General features: G+C 45.2%; 1 protein-coding gene across 1 annotated transcript in view; it reads right to left on the reverse strand.

Annotated features, from left to right (window-relative positions):
* Positions 1–20,167, reverse strand: part of SZT2 (seizure threshold 2 homolog (mouse)) — a 141,358-nt gene that overhangs the window by 89,187 nt on the left and 32,004 nt on the right. Inside the window, exons 22-33 of the mRNA XM_018561561.1 lie at positions 19,645–19,836; positions 19,279–19,379; positions 16,364–16,499; positions 15,596–15,727; positions 14,147–14,336; positions 11,806–11,859; positions 6,230–6,342; positions 4,818–5,088; positions 3,090–3,237; positions 2,863–2,961; positions 1,514–1,595; positions 1,170–1,436 (exon numbers count right to left, since the gene is read on the reverse strand). Of these exons, the coding sequence (XP_018417063.1) occupies positions 1,170–1,436; positions 1,514–1,595; positions 2,863–2,961; positions 3,090–3,237; positions 4,818–5,088; positions 6,230–6,342; positions 11,806–11,859; positions 14,147–14,336; positions 15,596–15,727; positions 16,364–16,499; positions 19,279–19,379; positions 19,645–19,836 (1,785 nt within the window). The remainder of the gene's footprint in view (positions 1–1,169; positions 1,437–1,513; positions 1,596–2,862; positions 2,962–3,089; positions 3,238–4,817; positions 5,089–6,229; positions 6,343–11,805; positions 11,860–14,146; positions 14,337–15,595; positions 15,728–16,363; positions 16,500–19,278; positions 19,380–19,644; positions 19,837–20,167) is intronic.

Below are 20,167 nucleotides of genomic sequence, written 5' to 3' on the forward strand. Positions count from 1 at the left end.
TATGTTGGGGAGGGGGGGGGGGGCGAGTCCATACCCAGATTTAGATTTACTCAATTTGACAGTGCTGACTGGCGCTTGCCTTTTTGACTAAGTGCTGTCATATGGATCAGGGAGCCCTTCCGCCCTGTGTAAGAAGTGACTTAGGTCTGTCATTTTTCAGTTCCAACACCTTAATGGAGCAACAAGTAAGAAGGAAAGGGAAGTATATACTGCTGGGGAGAGGGGTATTAAAGCAAAAATGTTGCCCTGCTCTATATGTCCTTCCTCATCTCTATAATAGACTTGTGCGCCGTCAAAAAAATTTGTTCCGTTTTGTTTCGTTTCGGAATATCCGTTATTTCGTAATTTGTGTCCGAAACTCAATTCGGATTCGTACGAAATACGGATTTTCGTTAGTTTCGGCACATTTTCGTAACTGTACGAACATTCGTTATGATGAAGTAAAAAAGCAAAAATACCTTTGTTAATATTGGAGTCGATGTGATAGTTCTTTTTTTATCCGAAATACGAATTCCGTTAACGGATTCCGGATCTGAATTTCGTATAAAAAAAAACTACCATCAGGCATCAACTCCAATATATTAACAAAGGTATTTTGCTTTTTAACTTCATCATAACGAATGTCCGTAACGGAACGAAATTCCGTTAACGGAATTTCGTATTTCCTGCCTGTATTGTAATGCAACTCTCAGCAGCAGCGGATCCGTATTTCGGATGTAAAAAAAAATCTTGTCATGTTGTTTAACCTCATTTACAGGGGTAATATTAGTTCCCGTTTCATAGAAATTCGGATCAGAAATTCGTTAACGGAATTTCGTATTTCGGATATAATTCGGAAACTGCAATTCGGATTTCGGATGCTTCCGAATTTACGAATTTCAGGAAAATTCGTACGAATTTCGATTCGTAACGAAACGAATCGCACATGTCTACTCTACAATTAAGCCCACTCTTTGGGTAAAAAAGCGTCACAGGAGGAGGTGGTCTCAGCTGGGGTTTCATGTTTGTTTGTCTGGATTAAGCTCCTTCATGTTGGATTTTATATGAACCTGCTGCAAACTGTTTTTTGTTGGATTTGTCCGATGTGATGCCGGAATCTAACACACTGAGCTGAGATCCACCTGACTTCATTAAATTCAATGACGTCCCTTGTTATCGTACATACTCACCTAGGCAGGTGGGCAGTGTCAATACCGGCATGGAGCCGTGCTGATGCTTGTGTGTTACTGAGCAGATGAGATGCACAAACAGAGGCGGCATTTCGTGCTCCGGCAAGTCATGCCCATTCAGAGAGTCTCCTAACACGCTGAAAGAGTCATCGTCCTGGTTCACCGTCTCCGATTCAGACGGCGATTCGGCATTATCCGAGTGCTCCCGATACTCCACCTCCAGGTCTGGGTCGCTCTCTGTAACAATGCCACCGGCTGATGTGTTACCTGTGATGACGACGACAGACAATTAGTGGCAAACTCGTGTCTCTCGATAGCTGGAGTCATTTATGCCCATGCCTTACCTTCCTCTGTGGCCTGCTCTGCTTCAGAGACATCCATTTCTTCACTTGGCTTCCTATCACCTGCGTCTTGAGCAGCATTTTCCTGCGAGGCAAACAAGGCATTCAGTGAGATTTCACCTAAAACACCATATTGGTTACAAAGTAACAAACTATATATAGTCATGTGAAAAAGTTAAAGCCGATCTCCAGGATTTTCAAAAGTTAACCCCTTGTGCATCATTTTAAAGAAATTCTTTGCTGGGCGATTGTCTATTTGTTTGATCTTGATTCAATATAGGGCTGCAACAACTAATCGATGATGGAAAAAGTTGTCAATGTTTTCAATCATCGATTAATCGGCTTTCGATTAGTTGGCCCTGTTCGCAGCTCCACACACGCCATGTGTCGCCCCCGCACCTCCTCTCCGCCTCACGCTCGCCGCCAGACCCACATCCACGCTCCATACGCCGCACCTCCTCCCCGCCTCACGCTCGCCGCTGCCAGACCCCGCCCCAATGCCTGCCCACATCCACAATCGGCACAGGGGCGCGGGGAGAAGAAGAAGTAAGGAAGAGCAGGCGTGGGGGGACGACAGCCGCTGACAGACAGGCCCGATCTCAGAAGCAAGTTGCAGGAAGACTGCTCGGGTAAGCCTGTACTTTCCCACACATGGTGCTCTATAATGTATTGCTGGGATAGTGGGATTGGTATTACTCTATAGCTGATGGTACATTGCGCTTTATATTATACAACCCAATATACCATCAGCTATAGAGGAATACAAACCCCAGCAATACATTATACGCTGTAAGTATATTGTATTGCTGAGATTTGTTGTATTCCTAAATAGCTGGTAGTATTCTGCCTTGCGCTGTTTAGAGGACTACAAATTCCAGCAATAATACATTATACAGCGCAATGCAGAATACCGCCAGCTACAGAGGACTACAAAACCCAGCAATAGTACATTATACAGCACAATGCCGAATACCACCAGTTATAATGTACTGAGATTTTTAGTCTTTTATAGGCGGTGCCATTCTGCATTGATTGCTGTATGATTTTACACTTTTACTATATTGCACAGCACACATTTTTTCTTTTTGCTTCCACCGCTCCAAGCATGCTCCTGTGATGGACTACAATCTCAATACAAACTAGCAGTCCATCACTGGAGCCATTTTTAAAAAAATCTGATTAACCGTTTAATCGAACTCAATAATCAATCGAAATCGATTAGTTAGCCGATTATGAAAATAATCGTTAGCTGCAGCTCTAGTTCAATAAATAAATATTATTTCTAAACAATCAAATTAAACACAGTGAGAGTTTACAGTCTGCGTTACAATAGAACAATACCTATTTAGTACACTCACCTCTCTCCTCTGGGAAGATGGACAGTAGAAGAAATAGTGAGGGTTTGAAGGCACTGTCTTAAAGTGGAGACTCCCGATGGCCAGAAATTTATCCTACATATAAAAATAAGAGGACGGTAAGGATTCCATTGTTTGTACAAGCTAGTGGTAAAGGGACTGGGTAAGGGAAACTATAGAATATTTTTTATTTTTTTTTACTGAATGCACAAAATATTAAAGACCTGAATGACTCGATGAAGGTCCAGAGACACCTCGCAGGGATGTCCAGAATCCAGGACAGACAGCTGGAACTCCGAATACGGATGGACACTGGGTTCTGGGGTGGAGATCACATGGAGGTCCTGCTCAACACACTCCTCTGTATCCACACTAACAGCAGAAGAGACCAAGAGGGGTGATGATTCAGTTAAAATGGATGTAAGGAGGCTTACAGCAGATAGTCACAGCCGAAATTTAAAGATAGAGCTAGAGTTTGTCAGTAACTAAAACTCCTTTGATCCAGCACTATAAACTGAAGGTTAAAGGAGAACTATGGGGTTAAGGCTTTTCCCCATAGTTCTCCTTAGGGTAACGGGAGGACACAAACTAGCCTCCTCCCGTCACCCTAGGCTCAGTATATAGGGAGCTGTAGCTCGCGCTATACTGAGACGCCGCAGCCGGAGCGGATCCCGACGTAGATGACGGGATCCGCCCAGCTGCGTGAGTGACAGCTGGATCTGCCTATCTAGAGGCAGAGCCAGCTGTACTCGCCCCTCCCCCGTCCGTTCCGCCAGTCAGCGATGGCGGATCGGAGCGGGGAGGGGGAATCCAGCCCCTCCACTGTCACGGCAGAGAGCCGTGACAGGATCGAGAGGTGAGCGAACGCCAGTCGGCTAGAACTATGAGGTGAGTGAAAAGCACTCACCTCATATTTCTCCTTTAAAGACTTCCTGTGTCCCTCAATCTACAAGAAATAAAATACGCTTAAAGGAGAACTATGAGGGGGAGGGGGGAGGTGCTTTTCACTCACCTCATAGTTCTAGCCGACGTGTGACAATGAAACTGTCACAGGTCAACTCAGTAGATTGGGAAGTGAGCGAACACATACCGTTCACTCACCTCTCGATCCTGTCGCGGGTTTCGTGACAGGGGAGGGGCCCGATTCCCCCCTCCCCTGTCTGACCTCCAGCGCTGACTGGCGGAACGCAGCTGGGCGGATCCAGACATAATTCAGCTGCGGCGTCTCAGTATATAGGGAGCTGCAGCTCCCTATATACTGAGCCTAGGGTGACGGGAGGACGCTAGTTTGTTCTCCTTTAATGCAGCTCCGTAATTATTAATACATCATTAATATGTCTTTGATATCTGCATGGAGTTTAGCTTTAATCTCAAAGGTTTGTGTATTCGAGCTTGGCACCACCTGTCTTCTTTAGGTACCTGTAGGTGATACCCCTAATCTCAAAAGGTATGTCTAGTTGTGCTCAACATTTCTCTTCTTTATTACAGACATTACAGATACACTGTGAACATCAAAAACTTGGTATAATAAACATTCCAGGAAATCAAAACAAAAAAAACTACAGTGTTTAATTCAGTAGAAAGGCAACAAGGCCCCATTCACACTTAGCGTATCGCAAATCGCGCGTTTGTCACGCGATTGTCATTCTGCGCGATATCGCACAGTTTGTCGTGCGATATCGTGCAAATGGTTGCATTGAGCAAAGTAGAATCGCGCCAAAATCCGCTCCAAAAAGGGTCCTGTTGTCGACCCGCAACAGCGACGAAAAGAGCCATGCATTGGAGAGCGATATCGCGCGGTAAATATCCGCGATATCGTGCGATAACGCTCAGTGTGAATGGGGCCTAAAAAACAGTTGCTGAGAAAGTTTCACATTCTGCAGAGAGAGCACCATGTAGCGATAGAAGCATACAGAAAATTGGAGGAACCGGCAAAGGTTTCTAGTCAATACCTGGACTCTGATTGGAGAACGGACCCATCCCTAGCCGCCACCTCATCTTCCTGTTCTAGGCTGCCGATGCGGAAGCTGGCCTTATGCACCCGTCCTTTCAGAGAGAGCCTGGGAGACACCTGCGTGTCCCGAAAGCCTCGGAGATGGCCACACAGCGTCATCAGGAAGTTGGTGATATCGACCTCCTGTAGTTGCTCTTCACAATAATCCACTGCCGTCAGGAGGTCCTGGTGTGACACCCAGAGAGACTGCTGAAGAGCTTTGAACAGGCCTGGCAAAAAAAACAAAACACAGGGGTGCAAATTAATATCATGTGAATGGTTGTATATCTATATATACACTGAGTGGCCGGATTATTATATACACTGAGTGGCCGGATTATTATATACACTGAGTGGCCGGATTATTATATACACTGAGTGGCCGGATTATTATATACACTGAGTGGCCGGATTATTATATACACTGAGTGGCCGGATTATTATATAAAAGCCGAAGGGCAACAGTGCCGTGTCAGATTCCTCGCATCACCTTTCATCATCTCGTGGAGTCACGAGGCGGCCCAACGAAGTACTGATGGGGTGGTCATAATAATCTGGCCACTCAGTGTATATATATATAGCTATATACACAATATATATACACACACATACATACTGTATGCACACATAACCACCCACATACATACCTTTAGGGCAATCCAAACACATCACAGGTCCTTTCAGTTCTATACAGTGCACATGTAATGATGTGGGTGCCCCATTCAATGCATAATGCGCCCAGAGTTTGTAATGACACCCATGGCAGCCTGGGCTCAGAAGAAATAGATTGAATGACACAAAGTGTCATTCAACCTGGAAGACTGAGGACATCTAGTGATGGAAAGGAACCAGATTAGATGACCTGCTTGTGTGAGAATGAAGCTCCTGGAATTCTTTCCTTTAGGAACCACTTCACAGCGTGTGATATCGGCGGCGGAGGACAACCAGCAGGCAGTGAGTGTGTGTGGGAAGGGAGAGAGTGCAGAGAATGTAAATGAGGGGTTATGGAAAAGAGGAGAGGTGGTGGGACTTGTTCTGTAGTCCAGCATGTCAGGAATGACAATACTTTTTTGGACTCCAGTGGTAAAGAGGCACTGTGTTGTCACTCAAACAGGAAATTAGGAGCACACTGGATTACTGGCATGTCCACAGGTATTTTTAAAGGAATAGAACACAGGGACATTTGCATATGTTGAAAAAAAGTACTATATATATATCTATATATATATATATGTATAGATCTATATATATATATAGATATATATATAATTATATGTAGTGCAGACATACACTTCCTCTCAAACATGTCAATGCTGAAATCTAGAATTACAAGCTCATTGCTTAGATCCCCCGGCCAGGACATTGTCCCACCTTTCACATAACACTGGTGATAGTGCTCCTGCAGTAGATTGCAGTGGTTGACGAGTTCCTTTTGTCGGTGGTGTATGAATGGAATGGCTGTCGGACGTTCTTGCGACAGAGACCTGCAAGGATGCATGAGATTAATTTCTGTGTAGATTATACAGTCATGAGTAAAATGTTGTATTATCTGAGCAAATATTCATTGAAACTGCAGTAAATTTTCTATTGATTACAATAAGGGTATAAAATCTAAATACATGTGAACAAACAGCAGGGCTAATACTGAGGCCAGCACCTTAGTAAACACCTGAGCTGCACATAGGCACGAGATGACTGATTGATAGATGCTCGAAAATGATCATTTTCTCAGATGATAGCTATTGTCCACCTGGGATGCCAGGCGGGTTCCAGGATTGTTGCAAAAAGAGGGTATTTTGGAGATTGGGGTTTTTTTAGGCACTCGAGACAATAGTTTATTATAAAAATTAGAACTTTTATTCAATACACGATTAAAAAGACGAGCTCATATTTTTTTAAAAAAGGAGAGAAAGCCGATTCAAGGAGAACACCAACAAGCTCCACCAGAATCCTGAGTTATGACTAATTGTAGTCACATAAATATATTATTACAAACAGATTTTTAATTGTAGGTCGCACCCCCTACATTCTGGTTGGCATATCCTAGTTGACTAGACAGCCGAGAAGTTTATTCATAGTATTTGACATCGAATCAAGATGGAACAAAAGATATTGTTGGGTGTTTGCGACCATCCATTACCTCTAATTGTATTTGGTATGGCCCTTGGAAAAAAATGATTGTTAGATACAGTTGGTTCAAGGTTACTATCCTAACAATGGTTTATAGTCTCTTTGTTGAGTCAACTGGCCATGTCAACCATTAACAGTCAGTAGTGCGTTGCTGCATATTATATTGTATACAAAGTCTCAAAGAGAGGTATAGTCTCGCAGTTTTGGGATTCAGGAGATTGGGACTGGTGGAGTAGCGACGACACGTTTCGCGTGTTGCCACGCTTCCTCAGGTCTGAGGGTGTTCAGTCCCCGGATGAGCCAGGGGATGCCCTCATAGAGTATTGTCAAATATTTTTTTTAGAGTTTTTTCTACACGTTTTTTAAAACGTTTTTAACTTTCGTCCAGACAGTGGAATGAGTCAGTCAAGATAACCGCATCTGTGTCTTGTACACTCATGTTAGGACCCTGCATGTGTGTCTAATGATTCATTCCATGAGAGGCCATCGCTGTCTATCCGAGCAAGGCTTGCCGGACAATTGAATCAATTGGCACTCTCCTTTTAAACACCGTTTCTACCCATTCCCCCTTTTCCCCATTTAAGTTCCAGGATTGTCTGATCAGCACATATATATGCATGATTAATAGAAACAATGCTACGGTATATCATCATTGAGTGATCTCATGTCCATGGCTAGCTGTTGAGTGCATATCAGAATGGCTAGGTACTTAGTGAATGGATGTCATCAGCACACCAAGAGTATTGTAGTCCAAAGTATTCGTTTATTGAAAAACGTCATGTCATCAGAACTAGCGCTTTCGGGGCCATGTAGAGTCCCCTTCACCAGGCTCAGCAATGACCCTATGTGGCCCCGAAAGTGCTAGTTCTGATGACATGACATTTTTCAATAAACAAACACTTTGGACTACAATACTCTTGGTGTGCTGGTGACATCCATTCACCTATATTATCTGGCGGCGCCATCCGCAGTCATTACGAGCAACCTCCCCACCCCCCCCCTCATTCGATCCGCGGTTTTCCGGTAAGGAGTGTGACAAGGCAACTCTGCGTTTGTTCCTGGTTAGATACTTGGTCACGTGAGCTCTGCTCAAGGGAAAATCCTAGAGTTCAGATTGACCATTCCTCCTCTTCCGCAGATTCGGTGTCATACAAATCATTTTACTGCTTTACCTGCCAAAAGATTGCTAATGGAGTGCAAACAATTTGAGACTGAACCACCTAATTCATATTGCACAACCACACAGATTGCATGTGTAGATTCTCATTAAGCAATAGGACTTCCTGGTCCAGCAATTCAGATTCCTACGTCCGCTCTCCGGACCATGATACTGTATCATCACCTCTGTCCAGTACAGGGAGTAGACCCAGGAAGCAGTAAAGCTGAAGCACGATCAAGAAGTGAGATCTTACTGAGTGGCAATGACGTATTTGTTGCAAGAAAAGTTTTCAAAAATGACATACATACATTATATATATATAATGTGTGTGTGTATTTCATCCATATTGCGGTCTGCTTGCTTGGACTTTAGATTTAAAAGGAGAACTATGAGGTGAGTGAAAATCAGTCATTCTCATAGTTCGAGCCGACCTGTGACAATGAAACTGTCACACGTCGGATCAGTAGATCGGGAAGGGAGTGAAAGCATACCGCCGCTAGCTCACTTCTCGATCATCTCCCGTCAGAGCAGCGACTGCCACTCACGGCTCCCTGCAGGGATTTCCCCCCTCCCCGGTCCGATCCTCCAGTGCTGACTGCAGGAACGGACGGGGGAGGGGGCGGGTACAGCTGGCACTGCCTCTAGATAGGCAGAGCCAGCTGTCACTCACGCAGCTGGGTGGATCTAAACAGCATTGTTAGGATCCCCCCCAGCTGCGGCGGTCTCAATATACCGGGAGCTGTAGCTCGCAGTATACTGAGCTTTGGGTCATGGGAGGACGCTAGTATATGTCCTCCCATTACCCTTAAGAGAACTATGGGGAAAAACACTTACCCCATAGTTCTCTTTTAATATGAGAACAGTTCCTGCTCTAAATAAATTGATGAATAGCTGGGGAAGGTGACCTGGACCGAGTGCCCTTATGAAATCACAAGCTTATACTTTTATAAATGACAATACAGAAAGTTTAATACTTTTTACTGGCTAAATTTAAGTTATTAAAGATTTAAAAAAAAGCTTTGGGGGCCCCTTAGATCCCCTCCTCAGGCTTGATAAAACTCTCAAGGAATCTGAGGAAGGGATAGAAGCAGTCCTTGACTTACGACTTAACTTGAGTTAGCCAATAAAAGGTATCACTTAAATTACAGACTATTACTGCTATAAATGACAAAAAAATAACACCACACAAACACAAGCCATCAGCAGACATTAGGAGCTTATTGGAAAAACATGGTGCAGTGTGTTCTGGTGCTGAAACCCAGACCAGCCAATGTCTAAGAATATGAGTGCTGGAATAAGGCAAGCATGTCTTCTTTACCTGCTTGTCTGTAGGTGTCCTTAGCTATGAATTATAAAGGACAGAATGATGTAAAAGCAATGCAATTGTTAGGATGCTTGCAGCTGAGAAGAGGATTTCAAGAGGCAAATGGGATAAAAAAAAATGTTATCCAAACCCAACAACAATATTATATTGCAGCTTATCAGTCTGTAGATGTAGTGGCTGCATTAGCTGCATTGTCGCCATAGGACAGGAACTGTGTTAGGACTACAGAACACCCCCTTCTCCTTATATCCATAACATAGGGGAGAGAACTGCAAACAATGCTAACAGGTAACTGTCAGCAGAGGACAATTAGGACACACATATGGAAACAATCATATCATACTAAGTGGACCTAAACTAAAAAAATTGGATTTATGTACTCACTGTAAAATCCTTTTCTTGCATTGATGGACACAGGAAGTCTATAATGTTCCAGTTATACTGCCAACTACATGAGGACTGGATGCCGGTAAACAAAAAAAATGTCTGCCCGCCCAGGATACAGTAACCCCTCCAACTGTCAGTATGCCTCAGGTTTGTAGTGAAGCAGTAACAATAGCATGATCATAAACACAAAGGGGTGGCACATGTGTCCCTTAATAGAGTCCAAAAAAGGGTTTTACAAGGTCTACAAAAACCCTATTTTCTTTATTGGCTTGAGTGATGCATGAAGTTTTAACCTTTGGGACTTCCAAATGCACACCAACTGAGGGGTGGACAACACATTAAACAAATACTAGCAGGCTCAAAAAAAAAAAAAGCAGAAAAACTGGGGACAGCATGCAGCTCGAAGAGCTGTCTGAAGGACCTTATGCCCCAATCCCAACCTCAACAAGGGGTTGCCCAAGTACCCCACAGTGGGAACGACATAAGAGAACTGCAGGGCTAATACTGAGGCCAGTACCTTGGTGAACACCTGAGGTGCATATACGAGGCTGAAGGACAGGGCCACAGACTGGTAATAGAAGGTCCCATGGAAAATGTAGGAAATGGTGATGTGCCTTTAAAGATAGGGATATGCCGATAACACAAAGTCTCTCTTGTGAATGAGAGGTGACAGATTTGGTGCAGTCCATACAAAATTTCTGGGCTCGATTGAAGACAATGGTGAACAGGTTGGAGTAAAACCCTTAAAAACCGTTCGGCCAATGTAACTGAGGCAATGAGACCTTGGTCTAGAAGGCCCAAGAGGGCTCAACAGAGATCTGCTAATCTGTGTGATGACACAAGGAGGCTGTAGGTGAGAAAACAAGGAGGGAAGGAAGCGTAACTCCAGTTTAAAGCCCAGGGACACCACCTCCTGCACTCAAGCAAAGGTTAAAAAACTGGCCCCCAACCTGGAGAGTGGAGACGCACCACAATGCAGAGGGAGGCTTGTTTTAGGTTCTGGCAGACTATGAGTTTCAGACCTCGTGAGTGGACTGGCAACCAGGCATGAAGGGTCTTGACAATGGTCCCCCTTGAGTCCGTGGAAACACAAAAGGAATGTTACTTAACAATCAAAAAGGGGAGGAAGATCTCAGTCTGCTCCTTGGTCTTTAGGCTTTTGCCACCAGTAGTGTCCTCAATGATAGTATTAAACATGATAGCATTTAGAGTTGGTCTGAAGAGATGTCCAGATACAGATCACACACTGTCACTGACATAAGTCAGTAATAGAGAAAAGATCAGCTACAGGAAGCCTACAGGCGATTCTGGTGACAAGTCCTCTGTCCTCCTTTTGCACAGTACAGGTCCCAGAGCAATCATCCTCTTCCTGGCTACTCTACATAGTCAGTCAGTAAACCAGGACAATCGTATAGTCTAAATAGTCTGTGGCCCCAAACTGTACGATTGTTTGAAGTCAGTGACTCATTAGGAAGTGAATCCAAAACTGAAATGAAAGCTGTGAAGCCTGCAACTTCAAAGTAAGCAATGACAGCTCCCATGTTTATCCTGTCGCATGTTCCCTGCCAATGGAGTCTCCTAGCTGTACAATATTAACGTAGAGGATCCCGCCACAGTGGAAGACGACCTTGACAGTCTCTCCTGCATGCAAGCGTTTTTGCACTGCATTGCTTTAGATGACGAAGGCATATGATTGGCTGCGATGGATTTCAGCACCACTGAACACAGACCACCTCATTAGTACATTGGACTCACATATGTATGTTATAAAAAGTACAGGATAGCCCCAGCAGCACACAGGTCACACACTCATGTGTTCTGCACATGCAGCTCAAGCAGAGGTTACACTGTTCCCGCAGGTCCACATCCCCAAAATGCCACCCAGCTCCACATTTACTCCCAGCCCATCCCTTGCATATGCAAAGCAGCACTGTGTCTTCATACTACCTGGACTGCACCTCCTGGAAGATTTCCCACGACACTGACTCTTGTCTAAACTCACTGGGAAAGAGAGGATAGCATTAGTGGTTCCGGGATTATGTTCTGTGGAGAGGACCAGCCAGCAAACTCTTAGGGTTTAAAGGGGTTGAGTACGCCGGTGATTGTGTTATAGTGTGCGCCCCTTTAAAACTTCAGATGCCAGCCAGGTGCTCCATGGTGGGTACCGTTTTTCCTACAGTACAATTTGTACATCTATTGACAAGTCGTCATATATTTATATTTGTCTAAGATACGTCTTAACTCAGAAAAGTATAGGAGGAAGATCACCAGCACTCAAAAGGTTTTTCATCAAATCCTTATGTTCATTTATTGCGAAACAGCGTCACATATATCACTATAGCCAACGTTTCAGGGCCACGCAGGGTCCCTTCATCAGGGCGACATAGTGACAAGGAGCAATACAAGTAACAAGCATATATATACACCCCAGTACCATAGCAAAATGCTAAGCCACCTCCCCATGACATCATAATGACATCAAAAGCCCACCACAATTCAAAAACAGAAGATCGTTTCAATGAAAACGGCAGAAACATCCCAATCACTTATCTATCACAGTAACACCCGGTGTGAATTGAATTGTGGTGGGCCTTTGATGTCATTATGACATCATGGGGAGGTGGCTTAGCATTTTGATATGGTACTGGCATATATATGTGTGCGTTACTTGTGTTGCCTCTTGTCACTATGTCGCCCTGATGAAGGGACCCTGCGTGGCCCCGAAATGTTGGCTATACTGATTCATGCCAAAAGTATTGGGACATCCCTCCAAATCATTGGATTCAGGTGTTTCAATCACCTCCATGGCCTCAGGTGTATACAATCACGCACCTCGGCATGCAGACACATTTGTGAAAAAATGGATCGCTCTCAGGAGCTCAGTGAATTCAAGTGTGGTACCGTGATAGTTGCCAAGTGTGCAATAAGTGCAATGCAAAGCGTGGGATGCCGTGGTGTAAAGCACGCCGCCACTGGACTCTAGAGAAGTGGAGGCGTGTTCTCTGGAGCGACCAATCACGCTTCTCTGTCTGGCAATCCGATGGACGTGTCTGAGTTGAAGCTGTTATAGCTGCAAAGTGTGGGCCAATTCAATACTGAACCCTACAGACTAAGACTGGGATGCCATTACAGTTCATGTGCGTGTAAAGGCGTCCCAATACTTTTGGCAATATATTGTATGTGACGCTGTTTTGCAATAAAAGAACATAAGGATTTGATGAAAAACCTTTTGAGTGCTGGTGATCTTCCTCCTATACAAGTCTAACGTGCACGGCGCAATCCGTGATCATCACTGCGAGCACAGCCTGTTACTCTATGGTCGTGAATGCTGTAAGGAGTGCAGGGGACACATCTGTTCATCTTAAAGGAGAACTATGAGGGGAATGATTTTCACTCACCTCATAGTTCGAGCCGACATGTGACAATGAAACTGTCACAGGTCGGCTCAGTAGATCGGAAAGTAAGCAAACACATACCATCGCTCGCTCACTTCTCGATCCTGTCCCTGCAGAGAGCAGTGACTGTCAGTCATGGCTCCCTGCGGGGATTCCCCCCTCTCAGCTCCGATCCTGCAGCGCTGACTGGCGGAACGGACGGGGAAGGGGGCGGGTACAGCTGACTCTGCCTCTAGATAGGCAGAGCCAGCTGTCAGTCACGCAGCTGGGTGAATCTCGACAGTAATGTTGGGATCTGTCCCGGCTGCGGCGGTCTCAGTATACTGCGAGCTGTAGCCCGCTATATACTGAGCTTAGGGTCACGGGAGGACGCCAGTTTTTTTCCTCCCATGAACCTTAAGAGAACTACGGGGGAAAGCACTGACCCCATAGTTCTCCTTTAACTCAGAAAAGGACACAAGCTCAAAGATGTGCTGAACTGCTACACTGCGCTTCTTATTTTTTAATTAGCAAGTACCCCTGAACTTGTCATTAAGTCATATGCAGTATATTGGGAACAACACATGAGCATATGAGTGGAGCACTAATTATACGTTGAAATTGGAAGGTTCTGCAAGGACAGAAATAAGAGTTGTCGCTGCTGGCTTGTTTTAAGGTTACAGTTTCCAGGGCCGACTTCCTGATCTTCAGTATCTCTCACTAAGGAGAATCACGAAGTAGTTCAGAAAGGATAAGGATGGCAGACCTGGATCATCAACAACAAAAAAAAACAAGTCTGCTCCCGTATTTCTGTCCTGACGGATCCCCTTAGCAAAGTGACCCCTGCTGTACACATGATCCGTTTGGGTTATTAAATTCAGCTCAGTGGCTCGGATCCGAAAAACTGAACTGACCTGAAGAAGATGTCACAGCCGAGTCTCTGTTGCCTGGGGCTGACCAGCTGCTCCCGCAATGCCTCCAGCGAACAGTTATACACGTAAACTGGACAGCGCAGTCGGCGGCTCGAGGTCACGTCCTGCATGGATGACTGACGGCTGAAGGAAATGTGCATCTCTCTCTTGTGCTCAGCTTCCTGCCCATTGCCTGGTAGGAGAAAGCAAAGAGACGTTACAGGTAAGGGATCAAATTGCCTTCAGCTGCCTCCAAACATATATAACATCTAATCCAAACGGACATTTCTGCTGCATTTTCATTGCATTGGTGATTGTTCTGAGTCATATTTCCTGTTTAATATCTGACCTGTTGAGGCCTCACTAGACTGATCTATAGGAACACATAACTGATTTATAGTAACCCTTTAAAGCCAAACTCATTCCATTCAGTGTCACAAGTGTACAGCCTCCTCTTCTAGACTGAAATAGTTTACTCTGATTTCACTGCACACCGGGAGCTTCTCACAATGTGCATTACAATCTGCAGCAAATCAGATAGAGCCCCGCCTCATTTTCTGGCTGGATGGCATCCATTATCATCATCTAGCTCTTTCCTCCTCAGCTTGACTGGCTCTGGTTTGCCCCTTTCATTCATTGGATTTCAGTTCTTTCAATCAAGGAGGCTCAGCAACACATGTGGGTGTTAACTAGGGCAGTCTGCATGCAAATACAACTTGCCTAGCTCCTCCCACTCCTCCAGACTGACATCCAGCCATCAAGACATTTTGATATACGCATAATGCCTTCTCCTGCAGGCTGCTTCTCCCTTATCCAGTCTGAGCTCTGCTGTACAGAGGACTGCAAACGTCTGTTGTCAAATCAAATTCAAGTGCTTACTCTGCCTGCATTTAGGGCCCTGTCACACCAGCTCCGGCGCATTCAAGCGCGATTTGCTGCTGGAAGGCACTGTAGCACATCCGGGCGGGCTTCCTGCGATTTGCTGCTCGAACGCATTGTAGCACATCCGGACGGGCTTCCTGCGTTCAGGGTTGGGCCGGTCCAGTGCGACGTGAAAGAAATAGTGCCTGCACCATTTTTTCAGATCGCACTGGACCGGAACGCAGGCATTGTTTTGCCACGCGTTCCGGAGCAGGCGATCACACTGCAGGCGATCACACTACCGGTGGGTGGCATGGCTGCGGTGCCATTGACGTCAATGCACCGCCACTCCCCCTCCCTCCCCTGAACGCAGGAAGCCCGCCGGGATGCGCTCCAGCAGCGACTCATGCTGGAACACACCGGAGCTGGTGTGAACCGGCCCTCAAACAAAATACATTTAAAGATATAATAATGGATACAGAGCTACATTAATTTGTGTCTTTTATATCTACCTAGAGTTCAGCTTTTAATGTATACAAATGTTTGCCTTTATGTTTTTGTGAAGCGCAACGCATGGACAGTGTCACTTACCCACTGCAGGGGTGATGCTCAGAGTGGGGATCACAGCCCCTAAAGGAATAGTCTCTGAATGAGAAGAGTTACACAATGAGCTTCCCTCTGTGGACAGGGAGAGGTCTGAAAGGGTCATCAACTTCTGGACATCTGGAGGAGAAACAGAATAAAGATCAGTAATATCCATAGGCAACATGGAACACAATGCAAAAACCATGCAGCAGCTACACCATATGGCCAAGAGATTGAAAGCATCCTCCAAAATTCTGAGAAGGCTTTCTAAAGATTTTCAGAATTTGTAGGAATCTGTGCCCAATTGTGAGGTCAGGTCCTGATGTTGGATGAGAAGATCGGGCTCAGAACCTTTCACCCCAAAGGCGTTCAGTAGGGTTGAGGTCAGGGCTCTGTGCAGACTTCTCAAGCTCCTCCACACCAAGTCTTTATGGAGCTGGCTTTGTACACAGGGGACAGTCATGGCGGAGCAGAAAAGGACCTTCACCAAACTGTTACCACAAGGCTGGAAGAGCGCAATTGTCCAAATTGTCTTTGTTTGCTGTAGTATAATCAGCGCCCGTTCAAAGGAAACAGCTTGACTCAATTATTTAGAACCGTGTCCACACATCTTTGGTCATATAGGTACTGTATGTGTGATGGTCAGTCATCTACAAACTTTTGGCCATACGGTGATAATAAACCAAAAAACCTTCTGTAAGAATAAGTGAAAGAAGTTAAACTTACCAAATGCAACATTTATTGATATATGAAGATTTTATTTTTGGAACATACCAGAAAAAGTGGCAGGAAGGAAAGTTAGCAGAAAGTGTTGTGGGTTCACTAATCGGGCATAGCATCGCCACTGAGGAGGTCCCGCTCCATTGGTTAAGGCTCTGCCATCATCTGTCTCCTCTGTCGGACAGGGACTCTAAAACAAAACACAACAGGTTACATTGTTTTTTTGCAGATCGCACTGGAACGGAACGCAGGCGCTAATGTGCCTGCATTCCGGGTGCGGGCGGGAGGGGGGGGTGCGGTGCCATTGACTTCAATGCACCGCCACGCCCCCTCCGGTCCCTGAACACAGGGAGCGCCGCCTTGCATTCCAGTGCGTTCCAGAGGCCGAACGCTCTGGAACGCAGACTTTGTGGTGTGAACCGGCGCTAAGCATTTGACTGAATCTGTATAGATAAGGTCCACTTGAGGAGGTGAGCAGTCTTCCAATCGAGGGTGGAGCACAGTTTGAAAACACAGAGAAGGGAATTTATCAAAACAGGAGCAACTGTGCATACTGTCTCTTCTCTCTCTCTGCTGTCTCTTCTCTCTCTCTCTCTCTCTGCTGTCTCTTCTCTTTCTCTCTGCTGACTCTTCTCTCTCTTTGCTGTCTCTTCTCTTTCTCTCTGCTGTCTCTTCTCTCTCTCTGCTGTCATTTCTTTCTCTCTGCTGTCTCTTCTCTCTCTCTCTGCTGTCATTTCTTTCTCTCTGCTGTCTCTTCTCTCTCTCTCTCTGCTGTCTTTGTTATCTCTGCTCTCTTTCCTTACCTGTGCAGTGCAGCAGCTTCCCGGGTCTCCCCTCAGGTGCGGTGTCCTGTCCTACCGCGGGGCTCGTGTGGCCGAATGTGCAGACCGTCTGCAGCGACTGACATATTATGCCGCACGAGCACCATGGGTGGGAGGCCAGGTAAGTGAGCCGATCGCGATCTACCAGTGTTTGCTTTGCGATCGACTGGTAGATCGTGATCGACCTAATGGGCGACCCTTGCTCTAAGGGTTTGTTCAAACCAGCCCACCTACTGAAACAGGCTGTTTTAGCACGCAGGCTAGTGTCCATTGTGTACTGGCTGCGAGCAACAGTGGCTTGCGTTGCTGCAATGTAAAGAACTGTTTACCTTTTTAATTTCTTTTTTTTTAAACTTTATAGAGAAATGTCACAAAATAACACATCACTCATGCAACCCACCACAGCCCACCTCAGCACAGCATTGTGGTGGGAACAGAGCACATGCAAATGCATGGTCTTGCTTCACAGTGGATAGATCCATTTAAACAAAATGTACCTTTCTTTTTACTGAACTACGTCTCCCAAGGCCTTTCCTCATAGCGATCTGTCTGCTTTCTAACAGACCCAATTTGACCCCCTATAAACTGTCCCTGCTTTATGACAGCTCTGTGTCTTCCACGGTCACCTGTGCTTAGTAAACCGGTCACCTGTGCTTAGTAAACCTCCGTTTAAACTTGACAACTGATACCGTACCAGGCACCCATGCAAATATGTACATGCAAATTCTAATCAGTGCAGATCACAATGTAACACAATATGGAACACTCAGAGCACAAGCAAATAAACTGCTGTGCAAGAAAAAGATAAAGCCTGGGGGTGATAGGACATTTGGATTGCAGGTATAGCATGACGTTCCATTAGTATTGCTCTATAGATATGAAAATGTTGTATTTAAATACTTTCAAAGGACTAAGGCTCAGGCTCTATCGCTGCAAATGGTGCGCCAGACATTGAGCAATGCTTGTAACTATTCAGGCCCTTAAAGTAAAACTAAATCTAAACGCATCATTTTCATACAACCTTTAACATGCTAATGTACTTTTAGGCCTCATTCACACACAACGCAAGCAAAATTGTATATTGCGTATATACGCGTCTATGCGTGCACTATTTGCACTCCCAGAATGCATAATTCCTAATGGAAATTTTAATGAACTGTACGCACATACACGCGCAAACATGCGTACGTGCGTAAAATACGCAGAAATACACTGCCCGGACGCATCTCGGTTCCATTCTGTTTTTGCGCATATATAAGCTACGCAAATAAACGGCTCCATACGCGGCTATGTGTATGGAGCCATTTATTTGCATATGGTACAATACGCACGTACGCGCGTACATGCGCGGCAGCGTGAATGAGGCCTTAAAAGTCATTTTCAATTTTTTTAAATCCACAGCTTTCATTCAAAAAATAGCAGGTGATCCTGCCACGATGTAACCATCTCCCAGTTGTGCTCCTGTGTTGTCACTCTATTACATACATCCCATTGCATTCTTGCCCATAGAATCCCAAACAAATCAGCGGTGAGTGCTGCAGTGATGAGTGGATGGCTTCCCGTTGAAAGCAATGAATAGAAGAATCGCCAGCACTCTGACTGTGATTCTAATACATATTTTATTGACGCATGTTCACAATATCACAAAGCAAAGTTTGCTTTCAGATATCGTGAACATGCGTCAATAAAAGACGTATTGGCATCATTGTCGGAGTGCCGGTGATCCCTCTATTCTATTCCGAGCCCAGGCATGGTGCACTAATGTCACTTATCAGGAAGCTAGTCTACAGCAATGACGTGAAGCCGATGCATGTAGACAAAACTGTGAAGGAGATCAGCAGCAATATGATGGGGGGTGGGGGGGGGGGGTTTATTTATGGTACACAATGCTTTATAAAACTAAATGACATCCAGTTAGGGTTTTGATCCACTCTATGTCCTCATTTAGTTTCCTGAGAAGCTTTGGATATTGTGAGAGTATGCTTTTCCACCTTCCTGGAGCAAGCTCAATTCTAGACTCTGCAAGGGATCCTTTGGGCAAGGATCCCTGCCGCTGCTGCTGGCTGTCAGACATGTTGCGCAATGGAATACAATTAGGCACTTCAGGGCTATCATACTATCCAGCAGGGATAGCAATAACAGCATTACCTGTAGCGTGCTGGCAGAGTTGGTAGCCTCTCGCTGACTATTTTGATGTAAGGGGGTGGAGTCCACAGTCTCTGAAGTGTATGGCTGTCTCATTGGCTCCTCTGTAAATAATTAGTAGAATGAAACCCTTAGGAGAACAGAGATGAACAAAATACATTTTAAATGTCTACCAAATCTCATCTCAGCATAACGCTGACCCCCTCCAAAAGCCTAGGCTTACCTTTAATACCATGTTCCACAATTTTATTTGGCTAATTGACTTCATCAGCTTTTCAGCAGCAATGTTAATCACATCCCCAAATACATATAGACAGTCACTAGGCAGGGAAAATGAGCAGAGGTATTATGAAAAGGATCTGCACATACCTCGGGTACATGAGAAAGGAGTGGAGTGCCCTTCACGGTCACGTTGGAGAACCTGCTCCATGAATGTTTGGTGGTCTTGCTCATATAGAGGGATCTCCTGATCATTGACCTCACTTTGCAGACACCCATGAAACAAGCTAAGCAGCATATCATTGGGCAGAGAGGAGTCCTGTGCTGCATTCTCACTTTCAGCTGTAGGAGAGACAAATTTAACAATAATTTATTGTCTTTATTCTTGTAAAGGTATTACTTTTCCAAGTGTTACCATCCACAATGGTGCCATGTCTTACATAAGTATATACTTAAAGTGACATTAAAGGAGAACTATGAGGTTTCACTCACCTCATAGTTCTAGCCGACCTGTGACAATGAGACTGTCACAGGTCGGCCCAGTAGATCGGGAGGTGAGCGAACACATACCGGCATTTGCTCACCTCTCGATCCTGTCACGGCTCTCTGCCGTGACAGGGGAGGGGCTGCATTCCCCCCTCCCCGCTCCGATAGCGCTGACTGGCCGAAAGGA

Source organism: Nanorana parkeri, unplaced genomic scaffold (assembly GCF_000935625.1).
Source record: "Nanorana parkeri isolate BGI_ZX_2015 unplaced genomic scaffold, ASM93562v1 scaffold530, whole genome shotgun sequence".
NCBI classification, from domain to species: Eukaryota; Metazoa; Chordata; class Amphibia; order Anura; family Dicroglossidae; genus Nanorana; species Nanorana parkeri.